General features: G+C 38.4%; 1 protein-coding gene across 1 annotated transcript in view; it reads left to right on the forward strand.

The window, feature by feature from the left end:
• MACC1 (MET transcriptional regulator MACC1) overlaps positions 1 to 19,267 on the forward strand; it is a 64,243-nt gene extending 44,976 nt beyond the window's left edge. The window contains 2 exon segments of the mRNA XM_054726366.1: positions 2,679 to 2,867; positions 19,055 to 19,267. Of these exon segments, the coding sequence (XP_054582341.1) occupies positions 2,679 to 2,867; positions 19,055 to 19,267 (402 nt within the window).
• Positions 19,268 to 19,841: the final 574 nt, after the last annotated feature.

The raw sequence follows: 19,841 nt of genomic DNA on the forward strand, positions 1-19,841 counted from the left end.
TAGGTATAGCTAGTCTTCATCTTGCAGATGAAGGAAATTGAGTCTTGAGGAGTTAGGGTCCACAGTTGGTTAGTATTGGAGATGAGATTTAGACACTTTTGATTCTAAAGCCATGCTTAAATCCACTGTGTATTTCTGGAACAAAGTTGTGTGTGTGTAAAAACGTTTAAGTATGTGTGTTGGTGAGTGTAGTAAATACCATTATGACTGTGTAAGGTTGGTACCCTGTAAGAGATGAGTGGGTCATGTAGACGAGGCAGGTTCTTATAGAGGAGCAAAGTTAATCAAGATGCAAAATTAGGAGACAGATTTTTGGAGAGGAGTTTATTCAATGACATTAACAATAATTTATACACTGAGTGGCCAGATTATTATGATCTCTGAACGCATAATAATCTGGCTACTCAGTGTACTTCTCTTGAGTACCTCATTTATTTGATATCAAAGATACTATAAATTGTGCACCTGATCAGTTTTCCCCTTTGCACTGGCTGATAGAAAGCTCGGGGCAAATAGGTGGTTGATCTCCAGCAAAAGTCTAGAATACCTTTGGTACCCATTTGAGATACAAATACACTGAGTGGCCAGATTATTATGCATTCAGAGATCATAATAATCTGGCCACTCAGTGTATAATAAAGAAATAGGAATATTTAAAATATTTCTTCTCTTTCAATTATTTTGATGGTTCTACAGGGACACTGAAAGGGTTAAATTTTAAATGCCCCCTATGCAATTGAATGTATAGTTTTATGGTGATTTGCTGCAGTATCACTTAATCTGGGGCATTTAGAGTCATTGGCTGATCTACAAGGTCAAAGCTGCACATGTATTTTGCAGTAGCTCATTACCTCTCAAAGCTCATGTACTGCTGGAAAATTTGAATTGAAAATAGCTTTGTTGAATTTAGTGGCAAAAAATGTAATATTGGCCAAATGGTCTGAAAGTTTAAACTTGACTGTGTTGATTTATGATCATGAATAGCTTTGATGACAAACTAGACAGTACTGGTGGAGAGCTTATTCAAGGGTGTAGTTCCTAAAAACTCCCAGGGTGCCCCAGGGGAGGCTTCAGGATTTCCGAATGGAAGGGGCTTAGGTGTGGTTGTCTGACCAGAAGATGATGGAATATATGGTATAGAGGCCACCTCTTGAAACTTAATTTGCAAATAAGTATACATTTTGCTTGGATTGTCTCCTAATTTGGGGTAGCTGAATTGGAGCTGATAAAGATTGTGAGTTCTAAACTCTTTAGTCATCTCTAGACATTGAGACTGACTGTCCTTATATACCTGAAACTTGATACTCCACAAAGTACTTGAGCCTCTGCTTCAACTTTCATAATGATTATAGGAAATTAGATGGGGTGTTATTAATGCTATATTTATTTTTTAAATCACTAAATAGAGATATTTTGAGATGTACCTAAAGTCCTGTACTATGTGGAGCTGGTCTTTAAACTTGGGTTTTGCAATTCTAAGTGCAGATTTTTCCCTTTGAAACAAGGAACTGGGATAAGCATTGCTAATCCCACTCCACAGTTTAGTAAAAGAACCCTAGGGGCCTGATGGCTCAGTACTACTTCTCCCTGTAATTATAAATCCTCACTATAAATGTATGGGCCAATATGTACTCTATGTACTAGTATAAAGACCGTGGGTAGTCCTAATGGTTCCATGGGAAAGAACCATCTATGGACTTTAATAGTTGACTTATTTGGTCATTCATTTTTACTTATTGTTTCATAAAGATAGGCAATGTTTTTAAGTGCCATTAAATGATGAGGGGCCACCCAACATGTTTTCTTAGTTTTTTTTGTTTTCTTGGGTATTTTTGTTTTCTGGGTTTTTTTTTTTTTGCTTATTTGAACAAAAAAGAAATATAGATAGATTTAAACCCATATTTTAAAAATATATTCAAGGCAAAAGAGAAACTCATGGACTTGTTTGAAATGTGTAATGATTGACAAGGCTCAGATGCCTAATTAAGGAAGAAAAAGTCTGATGATTTTCCATATTGCATTATAGAAGACTAAATGTTTTAACTTTAATACCTTGTGGTTTCTATTAGGCACAATTACACTGGTGATGAAGGGAGAGGGTTAATTTTTTTTAAGTTATTATTATCAATAGCTTTGTTCAAAGTTGTGGTAGTGTCTCATTTTCATGCAATGGCAGAATTCTGTGAATTTTTAAATCACATTTTGATGAAAAATCGAATGTTTATCGGCACCACTGTGCTCATTCCTCAGAGAAATACTGTAGTCAATCCTCTGATAAGGAAAGGAATTATTTTTTGAAGAGTGAATTATCATTCCTGAATTGGTCAATTATAGACCCTTAGAACCTCAGGATGTCTTTAGAAGTGTCTAGTTCAACATCCTCCTTTTGCAGTTAAAGATATTAAGAAACATATTAGTTAAGTGGTTTACCCAAGGCCCTGTAATTAGCCACTGAGTTAGTCCTAAATCTCCTCTAATTTTGGTCCAGCTGTGTCCTCTGTACTTTGCTGGTTGGATTTGCTTAAAAGTAAATCAACTTTTTAAAATTTAGGAAACTCAAATATATGTGTGGTGAAAAAATAGGATGCCCGTTTCTAGACCATGTAATGAAAAATTGGATTTCTAGGAAAAAGCCCACATTAGTTGCTTTTAATTGTGACATGTAATTATTGCTGCAGGCCCTGCTGAAGATGGATTGCCAAGGGATAGTAGCACATATCATCCAAGAGGCTGCGCTCCTGACTTCAGCTGTCAAGCTGGGAAAAGGCTGGAGGGAACTAGCTCAAAAGCTAGTACGATTCACAAAGCAACAAGTGGAGGCATATGAAATTCCTCACCGAGGAAAAGCTGGAGCTGTTGCTGCGGAGGTAATATTTCTGTTTGTCTAATTCAGTAGTGAAAAATTGCAGACCAAGTAAATCAAATGTAATCAATCCTGAACCCCTTACATGGATAAATTGGGGTTGTGTTCTAGAGGACCCCTAACTGAAGTCACAGTTCCTGTAATCATTGATATTATCTGAAATATGCACATATGACTCTTTAAAGGCCTTTAAAATATGCATTGAAAGCCCGTAAAATATATTGATGCTTATCTTATTGGATTGCATATTAACATGGTCTTTGATCAAATGAATTGACCAAATTGGATAGCTAGCCAGTTATTAGGCAGGCCTAGAAGAACTTGAGGCAGAGAACACACAACTTTGATGGAAGGAGACTGGACCCAGTCAGGGCAAGGGAAAATTACATAATGATAAGCATTTATCAATATTAGGCATAGACTTAGTAATTTGTGATAAACAATATTTGGTGACAATAAGCATTAAGAGGGTGGATGGTAATGATAAAGATCTCTAAGAGCTTTGTTGTCTCTTTGACAATTTTGTGTAAAATAGAAACTATAGACATCAAATACAGAATGACAGCACATAACACAAAGTAAATATTTATCATTGCAGATATTAAATTAAATAAAATTTATTTTTATTAATATTAAATGTATACTGTTAGGCATAAGTTAATACATATTTGCTCTATTTAGCAAATAAATTGTGACAATTAGTATGACTTAAATAAAAATATTCCAATGATAAGCACCTATAAAATGTTCTGTATTTTTTCTTTCACATGAGTGTAAGCATTTTCAAGATATGTATTTTAGTTAAGGGAAGATTATCTCTCTTATTAGTGATGACTTGATAAGAGGCAGAAACTGTGTTCTCCACTTCCTTTTGGGGCATAGAGCTGGAGAAAATTTTCTTACTTTGAAGCAACTGTGCCAGCTGGGTGTGCAGGACAAAACAACCTTTCCATGAAGGGACAAGAGTCAAGTCAGTTGAATCCCAGCAGGTGCAATGGAGGTCTCAGCAGCATGGCTTCCTGGAACCTAGAGCCTACCTCTCCCTTAAACAAGACCTTTCAGCCAAGAGTAGCTGGAGGCTGACATATTCCCTCCTCTTTGACTACATTTACCTCTGTACCCTAAGAAGTGCTTTACAACTTATAAATCACTTTTTACTGAATGAGCTAAAAGATGAGGAATTTATAAGAAACAAGAACAACAACATTTAGAGGGATATGCTGCTCTGATATTTCAGTTAACTGATTAGAAAGTTGTCTAACTGAGATACCACTGCACACCTATTCGAATTGACAAATTCAAATTGACCAAATGCTGTTGAGGATATGGAGCAACAGGAATTCTCATTCATTGCTGGTGAGAATGCAAAATGGTACAGCCACTTTGGAAGGGACTTTGGCTATTTCTTACAAATGAAACATACTCTTATCATATCCTCCATCAATTGTGCTCCTTGGTATTTACCCAAAGGCATTGAAAACATGTCTACACAAAAACCTGCACATGAATGTTTATAACAACTTTATTTATAACTAGAGGCCCATGCATGAAGAATTGAGCAAGAATGGGCCTTCCTTCCCCTGTCTGCTGGCACTGCCTTCGCTCTGGCCGGAGCCACCTTTCCACCTTCCCATGCTGCCCAGAGGCCTGGAGCGCCTGGGGTGGTGTGAAACACCTGCATCATCGCCATGGCGACGACACAAGTGTCCTGCCCCAGCTGCTTGGTGCTTATGTATGCAAATTAACCCACCACCTTTGTTGGGTTAATTTGCATACTCACTCCTGATTGGCTGGTGGGCGTTGCGAAGGTACGGTCAATTAGCATGTTACTCTTTTATTAGGTAGATTACCAAAATTTAGCCCTAGCCAGTTTGACTCAGTAGATAGAGCATCAGCCTGCGGACCAAAGGGTCCTGGGTTTGATTCTGGTCAAGGGCTAGGCTCCTAGGTTGCAGGCTCCTTCCTGGCCCTGGCCCTGGTCAGGGCACATGCAGGAGGCAACCAATTGATGTGTTTCTCTCACATTGATATTTCTCTCTGTCTTTCCCTCTCTCTTCCACTCTCTCTAAAAATCAATGGAAAAATACCCTTGGGTGAGGGTTAAAAAAATAAATAAAAAAAAAAAAAAAAATATATATAATATATGTATATAAAATAATATATGTATATATATGTAATATATATGTAATATATATATATATATATGTATATAAAATATATATAATTACCAAAATTTAGAAGGAACCAAGATGCCTTCAGTAGGTGAATGGATAAAATGAACTTGGGCCGAAACCGGTTTGGCTCAGTGGATAGAGCGTCGGCCTGCAGACTCAAGGGTCCTAGGTTCGATTCCGGTCAAGGGCATGTACCTTGGTTACAGGCACATCCCCAGTAGGGGGTGTGCAGGAGGCAGCTGATCGATGTTTCTCTCTCATTGATGTTTCTAACTCTCTATCCCTCTCTCTTCCTCTGTGTAAAAAAAAAAAAAAAAAGAAACTGAGAAGGCTAAAAAGGGCTAATTCCAATGTAACCCTGATATTTGGGGGGCTAGCAATTGGAATCCATGCCAGCAAGCTCAGTGTACATTCTTAAAAAATGAACTTGGAATATTATTCAGCACTAAAAAGAAACAAGTTATCAATCCATGAAAAGACATGGAGGAACCTTGAATGCATATTACTAAGCAAAATAAGCCAACCTGAAAAGGCTACATGCTGTGTGATTTCAAATATATGACATTCTAGAAAAGGCAAAACTATGAAGACAGTAAAAAGATCAGTGGTTGCCAAGGTTTGGGAGGGAGGGATGAATAGGAAGAGCACATGATTTTTTGGGCAATGATACTATAATGATGGATATATGTCACTATACAGTTGTCCAAACCCATAGAATGCGCAATACCAAGAGTAAATCCTAATGTAAACTATGGACTTTGGGTGATTATGCTGTATCATTGTAGATTCATCAATTGTAACAAATATACCACCTCTGGGGAGAGTTGTTGATAATAGGGAGGCTATGCATATGAGGGGCAGGAAGTATATGGGAAATCTCTGCACCTTCCTCTCACTTTTTCTTTAAACCTAAAAGGTCTCTAAAAAAATACTTTTAAAAATTGTCTAATTGAAAGCAGGATTTTTTTTTTGTTAATAAGCCTGTTTTTAAAAAGGTTTTGCTGAAAGTTATTTATCAAAGAGTTATTTATTCTCTCAGCTTTGTTACGCATCTGAATTCTCTTTAATTGTGGTTGTTTATAGTTTGCCTTTCCCCAAATCTTGATGGAGGCCAAACAGCTTACTTTTCCATTATTTACTTTTGCACAGCCTGAATCACAAATAACCAAATCTGTGCCAAAGCTAATAAATTCTCAGAAGCAGAAAGGAAAGCCCCTAGGTGTTTTTTGAGGGGCTAATGTTTAATTTATTGTGGTTAATACTAACAGTCATCATTCTGATCCGTGTTATTAAATTCTTAAAAATAACCCATAGTATATTGGCCTAAAGCCACCCCAAATAATCTGTGGGAAGCTTTACCTGTTAGGCCACTTAAACTAAAGAGTAAATCTATGCTAATTTCCGTCCCCCTGGAAAAAAACATGGCTGTATAATATTTTCTCTCAGGAAGGAGATGATTCTTAAATATGATCATTTACAAGTCAAGTAGTTGATTTGAAAACAGACTGATATTAGTTCTGGGTAGGGGACTCAGAGAAAGGAAAGTGGAACTGGGCTGGGGAGATAATAAGGTCTCTTATTTCCTTTATCTCACCACTTCAGAGGCCACACATTCCGAATATTTCCAATGCCTATAGTCCGACTCTTTCACTCACTTTCCTTTCTCTTCAACTTCTCTTTTCCCTTTGTTCTATTTTTATTGTATCTAACATTTATCCAGCACTTACTCAGTGCCAGGCACTCTTCTGGTAACATTTCAAAGATTAACTTAATCCTTTGAACAAAAACTTATGGGTTGGCACTAATATTATCTAAAATGTAGGGTGGCTGTTACTTGCTTAAAAGCATGCGTAGTGAGAAAGTTATGGAACCAGGTTTAGAGAGCAGGCTTTGGAGTCCTTGTGCTTTACACTCTGCCCACCCACTCCCAATCCAGTGTGGTGGCTGAATGACAGAGCTGGTAGATGTGGTTAGGATGGGGCTTTAAGCATCTCATTTCACCTTTTTTCTTCTTTTTTCAAGTTATGATACTACTAAAATTTGCCTGAACATCTTCATCAAGCCTCAGGCCAATTAAAGAATGGAGATTATTAATAGTATGTCTATTAGATTTTTGTTGAGTATTTTGGCCATTTCTTACTCTTTTATAAGATGGGGGGAAAAAGTCTCTCTCTGGGGACTTCTGAGAAGTCACTTTTTAAATTAATCATCTCCCTAAATTAAATTTTAATAAATATTACTCAATTTTTCTAATGACATTGCAATTCCTACATAAAAACAGAACTATAAAAGTTGAACTATGACTGTTAGACACTTATGCTATGCAAAGATGTTTAATTGTTGCCAAGGTTTTCCTGTGAAAGTTAGTAAAAATTGGAGTTTTTCTGAAGATATTTAAACAAAATAGGAATCAATAAAATATTGGAAAAATAGCATATTTTTAAAATGGTTGGGTTTTACAAGGGGCAGTGCTGGGGATTTCAGAAATTCAGGCGTCCTCAAACTATGGCCCGCGGGCCACAATGCAGGTGTTTTTGCTGTTTTGTTTTTTTTACTTCAAAATAAGATATGTGCAGTGTGCATAGGAATTTGTTCATAGTTTTTTTTAAACTATAGTCCGGCCCTCCAACCGTCTGAGGGACAGTGAACTGGCCCCCAGTTTAAAAAGTTTGAGGACCCCTGGATATTCACAGGCCTGTTAGGTATTCTTCACTTAGCCCTCCGGGGATTATGACCATATCCTAGCAACACTCTTCCATTGGCCCCCTGCCTAAGAATAGATCAATGCGCTTTCCATCTTATTCAGTATGAACACTTATTCACCAAGGACACTAAAAGTTCACTCCCCCCTTTAAGATACTTTTTACCAATGCTCGCTTCAACCACAGGCACCCGTCAGTTGAGGCTGATTTCTTATCTGACCTGCCAGAGTGGGCCACCCTCCCTACGGAAGCCCCCCAACACAGTCAGTATTTCTAATTGTAATTGTTTTTTGTTTTTTCCTTCTCAGAAGCCACTCACCTAGAGATTTAGAACTGGCAAGGTATGTTTATGTCTTTTTGTGGTCAACAAACAGGGAGAATCTAATTCTCGGTTTTATCTTCTAGCCGGAATCTGCCCTTCCTCATTTATGCCTGGCTTCCGTAGCGTTCAGAGCCCTTTATTCTAAGTCCAAATAAGAAATGGGAGAGTAGGTCAACCTCAGCCAGCTAATTTTATTAATTGTTCAATAAGTAAAAAAAAAAAAATTCTATATGGAATTCTTCCTGCTTGTTTGGTATTTTTTCCCTCTGTATATTTTCTCTCAATATTTAATTCATCCATACTTAACACATCCCCAGGGACTTCAGTTCTCAGCATTGGAGCATTAGGAGTTACAGAAAACACAAACAATGAAAAATATGATTTTTCTCTCTAAAGCCAAGTTTTATTTGTCCTGGGAATTGTGATAAACTGTTATATTTGAATTGTTATATTTTAAAGAAGTATATGGTTAGTTGCTTTAAAAAGTGAAACTAAGAATAAGAATGATAATAGTTGTGCAATTTATTGTGTGTGAACTGAGTGTATGAACATTTTCTTTACAATATCATTTATTTCAACAAACTTTCTAAAGAGGATATTATACCATCTGCTTTTTATAGGAATGCAAACTAAGAGAATGAATTTGTGTAAGTGATTCAGAGTAACGTGGGTCATAAGTGACAGAATGAGGATTCAAATTCGGGTATTTTATGCACAGTCCTTTCCACTGTGCTCTACTGATAATCCCTTTCAGAATTAACTAAATGGAAAAGATCAAAGTTGGAGGGAACACAGCCTAATCCTGAAGAATGGGAAGCAGTTGAATAATTGGAGAGGACTAGATGGGGACTTCAGTGACTTCTCAAGACCACTAAGGAGGATATGTGGGCTAGAGGGTAGAGTTTATCCTAATAATTATTGGGATATGTGGTTAGATATATATTTTTGATGTTGGTGGAGGAAGGAGTCTCTAACGATTGCCACAGCATAGAGGTTAAGATTTCTTGTCTGGATTCAAGTTGCAGCTCTACCATCTATTAGCTCTAGGACCTTGGGAAATTTACTTAATTTTTGTAGGACTCAACTTTTTTAATTGAGGCAAATAATACTCTCTTACTCATCAGATGTCTTGAGATTAAAAGATGTAATATATGTGTCCCTGGCCAGGTAGCTCATTTGGTTAGAGCTTCATGCTAACACACCAAGGTTGCAGGTTTGATCCCCGGTCAGGACACATACAAGAATCAACCAATAAATGCATATATAAGGGAACAACAAATCAATGTTCTCTCTCTCTCTCTCTCTCTCCCTCTCTCTCTCTCTCTTTTTCTCTCTCTCTCTCTCTCTCCCTCCCTCCCTCCCTCATTCTCTCTCTCTAAAATAAATAAAATAAAAATTTAAAAAGATATCATACCTAATAAAATGGTAATATGCAAATTACCATCACTCAGCTACGCCCACGATTGGGCCGGCTGGAGGTGCGGGGGGCGGGACTCAGGGTGGCCGATTGGCTGGCGGTAGGAGCGGGGGGCGGGGACTCGCGAGTCCCAGACCCCCGCTCCTCCCGCCCGCTTAAACGGCCGGCGCTGCTTAGGCCGGTGCTGCGGAAGATGCTGGTGGCGGAACTCGGGGTGGCCGATTGTGTGGCTGCTAGCACCAGTTTTCCGCCAGCAGCAGTTTTCCTCTGGCCACCCGCCCGATCGGAGCGCCTCCCGATCGGAGTTCCTCTCAGGGTGGCCGATCATGCTGGCAAGAGGTGCTCTGATCAGCGGGTGGCCAGAGGAAAACTGCTGCTGGTGGATAACTGGTGCCGGCAGCCAGGTGAAGGAAAAGTCTATTGCACGAAACTTCGTGCAACGGGCTCCTAGTCCTATCTAATAAAACAGTAATATGCAAATCATCACTCCGCTACACTCACAAGCCACACCCACCAGCCACACCCACCAGCCAATCAGAAAGCGAATATGCAAATACACCTAACCAAGATGGCTGCAGCCTCGGAGAGCAGTGGTTGTTGGAACTGGGATATTGGAGCCGAAGATCAGAGGGGAAGGTCGAAGCCAGCGGGGGTCCCCCACAGGTGATCAGAGCCAGCTGGGGGTCCCTGCCCAGGGCTCGAGCCTCAGCCAGAGGCTTGCAGCCTTGGCTGGGGGTGGAGCCCCGCGATGGGAGACAGCTGGGGGTCCCTGCCCAGGGCCCGAGCCTCAAACAGAGGCTTGCGGCATTGGCTGGGGGTGGAGCAGGGCGATCAGAGCCAGCTGGGGGTCCTGCCCAGAGCCCAAGCCTTGGCCAGAGGCTTGCACCCTTGGCCGTTGGGGCGGAGCCTGGCGATCAGAGCCAGCTGGGGTCCCCTGAGGGCGATCGGAGCCATCTGGGAGTCCCTGCCCAGAGCCCAAGCTTTGGCCAGAGGCTTGAGGCCTTGGCCTTGGATGGAGCCGGGCGATAGAGCCAGCTGGGGGTCCCTGCCCAGGGCCCGAGCCTCAAACAGAGGCTTGAGGCCTTGGCCTGGGGCGGAGCCGGAGATCACAGGAGATAGGTGTGAACTACAGAGGAAATACCTTTTCTGACCGCTCATTGACTAAGCTCCCTGTATGCCACTGGTAATATTCTTAGTAACTTGGGTATAAGAATCCAAAAAGGTGATCTAAGGCTTTTCCACCACACTCCTGGAGAAAAAAAATGAAGGTCCACTGCTGGAGGGCTAAGAAATGTCATAACCTGCCCTACACGGTTTGGCTCAGTGGATAATGCCTAGGTTTGCCAACCGCAGAGTCCAGGTTAGATTCTGATCAAGGGCATGTACCTAAGTTGCAGGCTCCTCCCTGGCTGGGGCCCAGGTCAGGGCTCATGAAGGAGGCAAGCAATCTAAGTATTCCTCTCACTTTGATGTTTCTCTCTGTCTTTCCCTTTCTCTTTCACATTCTCTAAAAGTCAATGGAAACATATACTCAGGTGAGAATAAAAAAATAAAAGAAAGAAAGAAATGTCATATTCTATGAGAGACACATCTTGAAAATGCCTAAAGAAAGTTGTCATTTTTTCTTGGTGAAGGGACTGGAGTCCGTATTGATGAAAACACCTTGGTGGCTGCGGTGACTGACAGTGGCTGCAGCAATGGGGTGATGGGGCTGGTGCCTTTCCCTGATCAGCCTGGTTATCTCTCACAAAGGAAGGCCAGACTGCGGCTTAGGCCCGCTCCTTATGGGGAGCGGGCCTAAGCCGTCAGTAGGACATCCCCTGAGGGCTCCCAGTATGTGAGAGGGGGCAAGCTGGGCTGAGGAGACCCCCCCCCACACCCCCAGTGCACGAATTTCGTGCACCGGGCCCCTAGTATGTGAAATATTTGGGACAATGCTTTGCAGATTGTAATAACAAAATACATTATTATCTGTTATTTTGACTAAGAGGCAGAGGTGAGTTTGGCAACTGGGTGACGTTGAGTGATTTTGGAAAGAGAATGAGGTACTGAATGGTAATTTTTAGTAAAATGGCTGAGAGTAACAATAGAAAGAACGCAGGTAAGGGAAAAGTCAGCAGTTATTTCAAGGCTTGTCTTCTGAGAAACTGGCAGGATGGTTATGCACGGAAACAAATGAGAAAAAGTCTTGGCTGATCAGCTTTTTCTTACTGGCTTAACACCATTTCGTTTTCCTTGGAAAATATCTCTTGCAAAAAGTAAAAGGAATGTCCTTGGACTCGTATAGTTTTTTTTTTTTTTGGCTCACGTGGCAACTCCCAGATTCTGCTTACAAACACGTGGCATTGTCTGCGTCTGCTGAAACTGGTTCAGTTCTAGCCGTGGCACTTAAATCTATACTTTGCTGTTCTTCTCAGTAAGACATATATTTGCAGTTTCCTTAAAAGGGGGAAAGTGTTATATGGAAATGTACCTACCAGTGTACATAACAGTTCACTAAATCTTTGTTGTTTGTACTAGAGATTTGGCATAGTGAGATAATATTTAGATTACTATTGTCTAGTTTTTACAATACTTTATGTCTTGCTGCTGCAGTCTTTAATTCCAAAAAGGCCCCATTATTTGGAATGATGGAACAAAGAAATAAAGAGATCACAGTAAAATTAAGGGGGTTAAGCATTATATTCCTATAATATTTTATTTAATTATACATTGAATGTCTCATTACCACTCTGAATATCAAGTAGAAATAATAATCACATTAGGTTAAACATTATGGAGAGATTTTAGAATGGATTTTGAGACACTAATACTTGATTTAGATTTTTTATATCAAGGTTTATTAAGGAACACAAACAATAATGAATTTCAGAAAACCAAAGTCCACCTAAGTATAAGACACAAATCAGCGCTTATTGAAACTGCTTACTATTGAGGTAGATTCATGGTAATACTTCAGTGAAATGGCCCTAAATTTATGGCTAGGTGACCTGGATTCCTTTTCTAGATGTTTGGCCACGACTTTGTTATTTAACTTCATTTCAGGTACAAACTCCAATTAGCATTAATAAAGCACCTAGTATGTGCCAGGACCTTTCGGACCTGTTTACTGTGTACACTTGGCAGTGCTTTTATGGCTTTAGGTACCCTTCCTCTCCACCCCCTATTTTTCAGTAGGAGGAAATAAGAGTGTAGAGATGTTTTGAAACTTATCCAACATCCTAGAGCTAATAAGTCAGAAGTCTAGATTCAAACCCACAATGTGGTTCTTTAAATCCAGAGCTCTTACCACTATCCAGAATGGGACAAATGTAGGTTTACAGTTGTTTGTATGGAAAATAATGCAATAACTAATAAATAATAATATAAGAATAAACTGTGTTTCACGTACTCACAACTATAAACCTACTTTTGCCACACCCTGTATTTTCTCTCATTTACCTCCACATTGAAAGATTGGATTAGAGAGGCCAGTTTCTTTAAACTATGATGTTCAGAGTTTCTACTAATATATAGTTGTGGTGGAGGTTGAGGGTTGGATGACAAGGAAGCAGCCTGGAATCTTCCTAACTAGGAATTTGTGAGAATGGTTTGACCAGCACATTTTCTTATGATGTTATACTATTTTGAGCAAATGTACTAACAAGGAATGGCTCTTCCATATTCCTCTGGCTCATTCTTAACCCCTGGCATTCCAAGTGGTTGGTTATTCCTAGAACAAACAAAGCTTGGTTGTCTTAGAGTCTTTTCCAAGAGAATCTTATGTCAAGTTTTAAGCAAATATCATCTTCCCTCTGAGGAAATAGGGACCCTTAATATTCTCTTCTGAAGATAATGGCAACTTCCTATTCAACAACATTTATGAACTTACCAATTATAGGTGCTAGAAGGACTACCTGGAAATTGTAAATGATAAATAATCATTAATAAGGCAAATTTGCCTTAATATCTCTACAACTAATTGTACTAAAAATAGAACATTGCTTTTATAGTTTTATGAGGAAAGTAAGTGGATTATTAATCCTTTAATGTAGTAAAATGTAATTATCCAAAGGTAGTTAAAACTAATTGCTTTCTTCATGCTATTCATATTTTACAAGCTCAAAAGAAATACATAGCTGTTATACTCCAATCTGAATTGCTTTTATTCATGTTGCATTTCATTATCTAGACTATTATATAAAATCTTACTGGCTTCTGGGAATAAGCACTCTAAATTTGGAAAACTTCATTTTTAAAATCTCTATCCATGTTTCTTTTCTTTTGTTATTCCATTTATCACTTTTCCATTGCCCCTGTACCTTTGTCTTTGTCCTCTAGTACCTGGAAGATAAACTAAAGCAACATGTATTCCTCCCACACAAATGCTGGGACTTCGGAAAACTGCTCAACTCTGATAGATTAAATGCTTATTGATGCTGCTGCCCTTTCCATAAAGAGATCAAAGCACAGAAATGAGAAATTAACAACTCTGCACTTTGATCAGCCTTACGCTTCCGATTCAAAGATGAACCGGTAACACCATGAAGTTACCATTTAAAAATCTAAGAGTAGAGGGGTAAGAATGATGACTGAGTGTCCAATATTTGTGACAGAAGTGAGACGGCTGAGCGGAATTATTTTGTGGTTAAGAATAATTCTACTAAAGCAAATTCTCAGGAGCATGCTTTCCTTTTGATTTGTTGAAGCATTAGTGCAGTTTCTGAATATTTTCCCTTAAGTCGTAACATTGAGCAAGAGCAGAAGAACTGTTTTAAAACCACTGAATAGACAGATGATAACATAAACCTGGAAGAGGTCCTGGCAGTCCACCTCTCATTTCCAGCTTTTGGAGGCCGTAACTTGGGTTATCTTGGAAAGGATATTGTTTATTTTACTCATTTTATCCATTCAAACATTTCCAGAGAAAATTATTTCATTTTCTCTTTAATTTACCACACAGTTTAGAATTCTTTGTGGCCTTGATGTGTATGTATTTTTTAACATAGCTTTATAAAGTCCATAGTTAATTAATACATTCAAGTTACCTCTTGTGTCTTTGCCTTTAATAATATATGTTTACTTGCTGAGCAAGAAAACTAAAATGACCTAAGATAATTAGAAATGCCAAAAGAAATAAAATATAAGTATTTAAGGGCTTGAGGTCAAATGTCATATCTATATCATAAATAACTGTTTATTGCATTGATGAAAGCTGGACTTTGTCAAGCGTTGTTAAGGCAAATCTCAATAAAGAAAAAGTTATTTTTACCATATCTGACAGACATTTGCTTATTAAAGGAAAACATAGTTCCCCAAATTTAACATTTTTTATCAGTGTGTCAAGATACATAACTATAACATTTACTTTTGATCCAATTCCCATTCAATTTTTTTCTTGATACTTGCCCCCTAATTACCTACCCCTGCTCCGTAATAGTTTTAATATTTCCCTTTGGTTTTTCTGCTTAAAGGAATTTAACTCTTTTTTTCTTGAGTGTTTTATATATGCTGTCACTTTAATTCTCAACAACCCTAAACTTTCCATCTAGCAAAGTTAGGACTTAAGCCTTCCTTTTCATTGTAGAATATTACTTTTTATATATTTTCCCTTTTAAAAATACTTTTATTTTTCACTGCTTCTCCTTCTAGCTTTGTCTCTTTAACTTTCAAATTCCAAATGTGACCCATTTTTTGTGTGCCTTTTAGTTCCTTGACACCTATTCATTCCTGAAGTCTTCCCTACACCTCTCTTTAAACTGCCTTCTCCAAAGTTTCCAAAGACTAATTGCCCAAATCCTGGCTTTTTTCAGTTTTCCTTCATGTTTCCACATTACTTGATGTTAGGAGTAGCAGAGGAGGTAACAGAAAAGGGATGTCCTCAGTGACTGGCATGTTGGTAGATATTTAACAACCTATTTTTCAATTGTAGCTGTTGCCAATTTCCAAGGTGTAAATACTCCAACATGGATGATTTTAGTCTCCCAATATGTCACTGAACATGGAGTTGGGAGGCTATGTGAATAGTGGGCTCTGGGGAGCTGGTGTGACCTGGCTCCAGCAAATCACTGCCGATCTTTTTTTGGAATGTTATTAGGCCTTGGCTTTTGCAATATGTAGCACCCTGTTTCATTTTCTATCGTTCTAGCTCCAGTTTCTCTCCATTTTTTGTTGTTTTTATTTCATACTGTGCCCCTAATTAAAGACTTAATTGAGAGTTAAATTTTTCATCCCTTTATCCTCTTCCTTGGCATTTTCTTCTACTCTCATGCCTTTTATCATTACTTTATCATGAGTGATGCTAAACCCTCCACTGCTCTCCGGAGGTCATCTCCAAATTTCAGTTTCTTATCAGATAGCCCCTCCTTTACTTCTTATCCTGACCTCACCCAAAAAGTACTCACATTCCTACTATATGCCAGACACTTCATGAAGTATCTTGGACACAAGACTTGGAAGTTAGTACCCATATTTTATGGATTAAAATAACCAGATAATTTGATCAATTTACTCACATTGACCCATTCAATAGGCAATGGAATGTAGATATGAAGCCAGGTTTTGGTAGTATGACACCAAAACCCATTTCTCTTTCTATTACACCATAGAGGTCCTCAGTTAATGGAACTATCATTTCTAGCTCACACTGAACTAAAATATGCAAGTAATCTTTGCATTTTCTTAGTTGTTATTAACTACCAACTGTTTTTTATACATTGGGCACTTGTTCAAGTACCCATCTCCCTTCTATGTTATAAGCTTCTAAAAACAAGAGCCATACTATCGTAATAATTTTATCCCTTCATGTAACAAAATCACTTAATATTGCTAGGTATTCAATAATTCTTGGTTTAAAAAGTGAAATAATTATATAATGAATGGCAATGTATTTTGAATAGTTCCATTGTATCTGTGCTACAATAGTGCTTTTCTTCATCTGTGTTGCAAGCAACCAATGATATTAGATATAGAAAATCAAATTTAGCACTGAAGAAATATTCAAGTCTAGTTTGCTGCAAAGAGGAAAAAAATAGGATGCAAAATATGCTCATATTTTAGTACAGATCATGAAGTTTACCATGTTCCTAGTGTTTTCAGCCCATTGCAATTGTATCCATTTCTAGGCCGCTTATGGCTTAGACTCTAGGGAATCTCCAATGAGTTTAGGACAATATCCCTCCTTGCATCTCAGAGACATTGAGGGGACCTCTGAGAAGTCTTTTTACACTTTCAGAAGTCTTAATTAGGGTCAGGATGAAGTAATCTATCCAAATTTTTCTAAGTTGTAAGAGCTGGCCACACTGTCCTGCTATGAGTACAAATTGAATAATGAGTGAGGTTATCTTGCCCTCTGCCTGAGTAGATAGGTGTTTCACTGGACTTCTGAATTAGAAGTCTCCAACTCCGGCATCACCTTGGTGTGTTTCCTGTTCCCCGCAGACTGGGGCTGCTTCCTGGTTAAGAATCCCTTGGGCTTGTCTATAGAGAGCAGTCCACATGCAGCAGCAAGACATGGGATGCGGAGCTTTCTCCCTGAGAAGTCAGTGGGGCCGTTTTGACTGTGAAGGTATTTTGAATCTGTAGAATAGTGAACAACCAGAAAATTACCTATTTGTGATTCTTTTTTTAATTTTTAAAGATATCTATTGTTGAAAGTATTACATAGGTTCTCCTTTTCCCCTCATTAACCTCTTCCAGCCTGCTTCCGTCCTCCCCCCAGACCCTTACCACCTCATTGTCTGTGTCCACAGTTCTTAAGAGACATCGGTTTTCTGTGATACCCTGCTATCACCTTGGTACTGAAATGCTCTCAGTTATTTGTTTACTGTTAAATATCCTCAAATACATCTTTTGTCAGACTCTGTCACTAAGGGACTTAGGTTAATGTCTTAGATGCCTTTACATGTAAACACCATTATTTTAAACAATACATGACAAATTGAAAAATAATGTACCAGTTAGTTGAGCATCAGGGAAAATTAAGTGAATGCAACATAGAATACACGTGTGAAATCTTTTACAAAGGGTTACCAACTACAGAGTAATCTGCTGTCTTAGTGCTTCTTTGCTTCTGAGCTGTAACAGACAAGATTGAGTCTGGCAAAAAGGCTCTATTATGTGCCTCAACTTATCTTCCACTGCTGAGCTATTAGTGGTGGCCAGTACTTTTAGGTTTGATTTCAATGAGTTCTTAGAATGATAAATAGATGAGAGAACACCTCATTCACATTATTTCAGAGTGGTAGATTGGTTTGGGTAAAAACTTATACAAAAATTTGGGAAGATTTTTGTTGCTGCATCATGACCACCTTGATCTGATATAATTTTGATAATTGTCTTCCCTTCTCTACTTTGCAGAATCACATTTTGTAAATATATGGATGTTCATGACACCCAAGTAATGCCAGTGTGGACAAATAACTTCAAATGATCTTTTGAGCCTGATGAATGGCCTTTTGTATAGATTGACTGAAATATAACGATACTCCTTATATAGGTCTTTCATTCTTTTAACTTACATAGTAGCATATATGGGGATATCAGAGGAGGGTGAACAATTATATCCTAAGGCCCTACTTTATTTAATATTACTGTCAATGGGGGCCCTATTTTAAGAAGGCAACTCTGCATAATATTTAGCTCAGTCTGTGTTCCTGCATTTTGCAAGTGATAACATTACAAATGAATTAGTTTAGTGAGCCCAAATAAGTAGCAAGTAATAAAGTTTATTTTCCAAAGATTCCAATTATAACTGCATGGTTCATTTTGTTGTTTTCCTAGAGAAAATTTATTTTAAGGTGTTTGTGTGTGTGTGTGTGTGTGTGTGTGTGTGTGTGTGTGTGTGTGAGTATTATACAATTTGTCTTATTTGGTCAGCCTTTGTCTCTATTCTCTCTCAGCCTGGTTGCCCTGGTTACCATTACATATTCTCCTGTGCATGAAGATCCTCTTTGACGTGCATTTATTTCTATGGAAACAATGATGTCATTGGTATGGGTGGGTAATGAGGGAAAGCATAATGAGGTGTTAAATATTGATCTTTCTTTTGGTCATAAAATGTATTATTAAATTACATTTTTAATTAGATTTTTGCTTTCCCTTTGACGTGGTCATGAAGCTACATTTTCCCTTGTTTATAGACTTGCTTGAATAAAATGACTTTAAGCATTGAAATACTGTACATCTCCCTCTTATGATATGTGGTCATAAAGCTCAACACAGATACATATAACAGTAAAAGAATTGTTATTTTAAGCCTAAAAGTGTCTCAGAGAGTGAAAAGATTATCTCAATAACATGTTATCATCAAAATATTGCACAAATAATTTTATATTCACATCAAGGCAAGGTGCAATGCATAGATGGTGGATCAAGAGGAAATGAGACCCTGCTTGTAGTCCTTGGTTTAGAGTCACAAGGCTATAATAGGAAACTGATAGTTATTAAAACATGTTTTCTATGACATTAAATAAGTCCATGTATAATTACTATTTCATTTTCTTTTATGTCTTAGGAGGCTTTTAAACCCTTTTAGGCATCTGTTTTACTCCCTGTTTTCCTTCCACACTACTCCAGTCTTTTTTTTCCCCTTTATAGATGATGTGGAAACCTGCATACGATTTTCTCTATACTTGGGGTGCTCACTATGGAAATAGCTACAGAGATGTGTTACAAGACCTGCAATCAGCTTTGGACAGAATGAAAAACCCTGTGACCAAACAATGGCGAGACTTAACTGGAGCTTTACTACTAGTACATTCTTTAGAGGTTTTGAGAGCAACTGCATTCTCCACTTCCGAAGAAGTATAGAAATGAAGGGTATGTCTTGTGGAGGAGAGAGAATAATAGGGGGAAATGTGTGTGTGTGTGTGTGTGTGTGTGTGTGTGTGTGTGTGTGTGTAAGAGAAAGTCCTCAGAAAAATAGCACTTATATTTTTCCCATTTGAAAAAATATTTCCCATGTGAAAGCACACAAAATCCAAAGCAGAACACAAAATCCAAAATGGGTTTTATAACCAGACATGTATTTTTGTATCTATTTCAGATGCAAATTTGGGCTGCTTTGTTGTTGAGAAAGGAAAGAAAAACCCTCTCTCCCTTTCAAAATTACTTTTAATTTTTTTAAGTTAAAACAAATGACTATTAGCATAATCACATCACCCAGATACCCAGATAAGCTAGACGCTCTCAATGTGAACCATGCAGTTTTACCAGGAGGCAGACAGGGAGAGAGCAGAAGCAAACACACACTCTGTGCACAGGGCTGCAGGCTTCCTATATCAGATCTCTTATTTCTCGGTGGAGTTTGCCAGCATTATTCCCATTTTCCATAGGAAGAAACTAAGAACTGGATAGGATGCTCAGGGTTAAAAGCTAGTGTGAA

Source organism: Eptesicus fuscus, chromosome 14 (assembly GCF_027574615.1).
Source record: "Eptesicus fuscus isolate TK198812 chromosome 14, DD_ASM_mEF_20220401, whole genome shotgun sequence".
In the NCBI taxonomy this organism is placed as follows: Eukaryota; Metazoa; Chordata; class Mammalia; order Chiroptera; family Vespertilionidae; genus Eptesicus; species Eptesicus fuscus.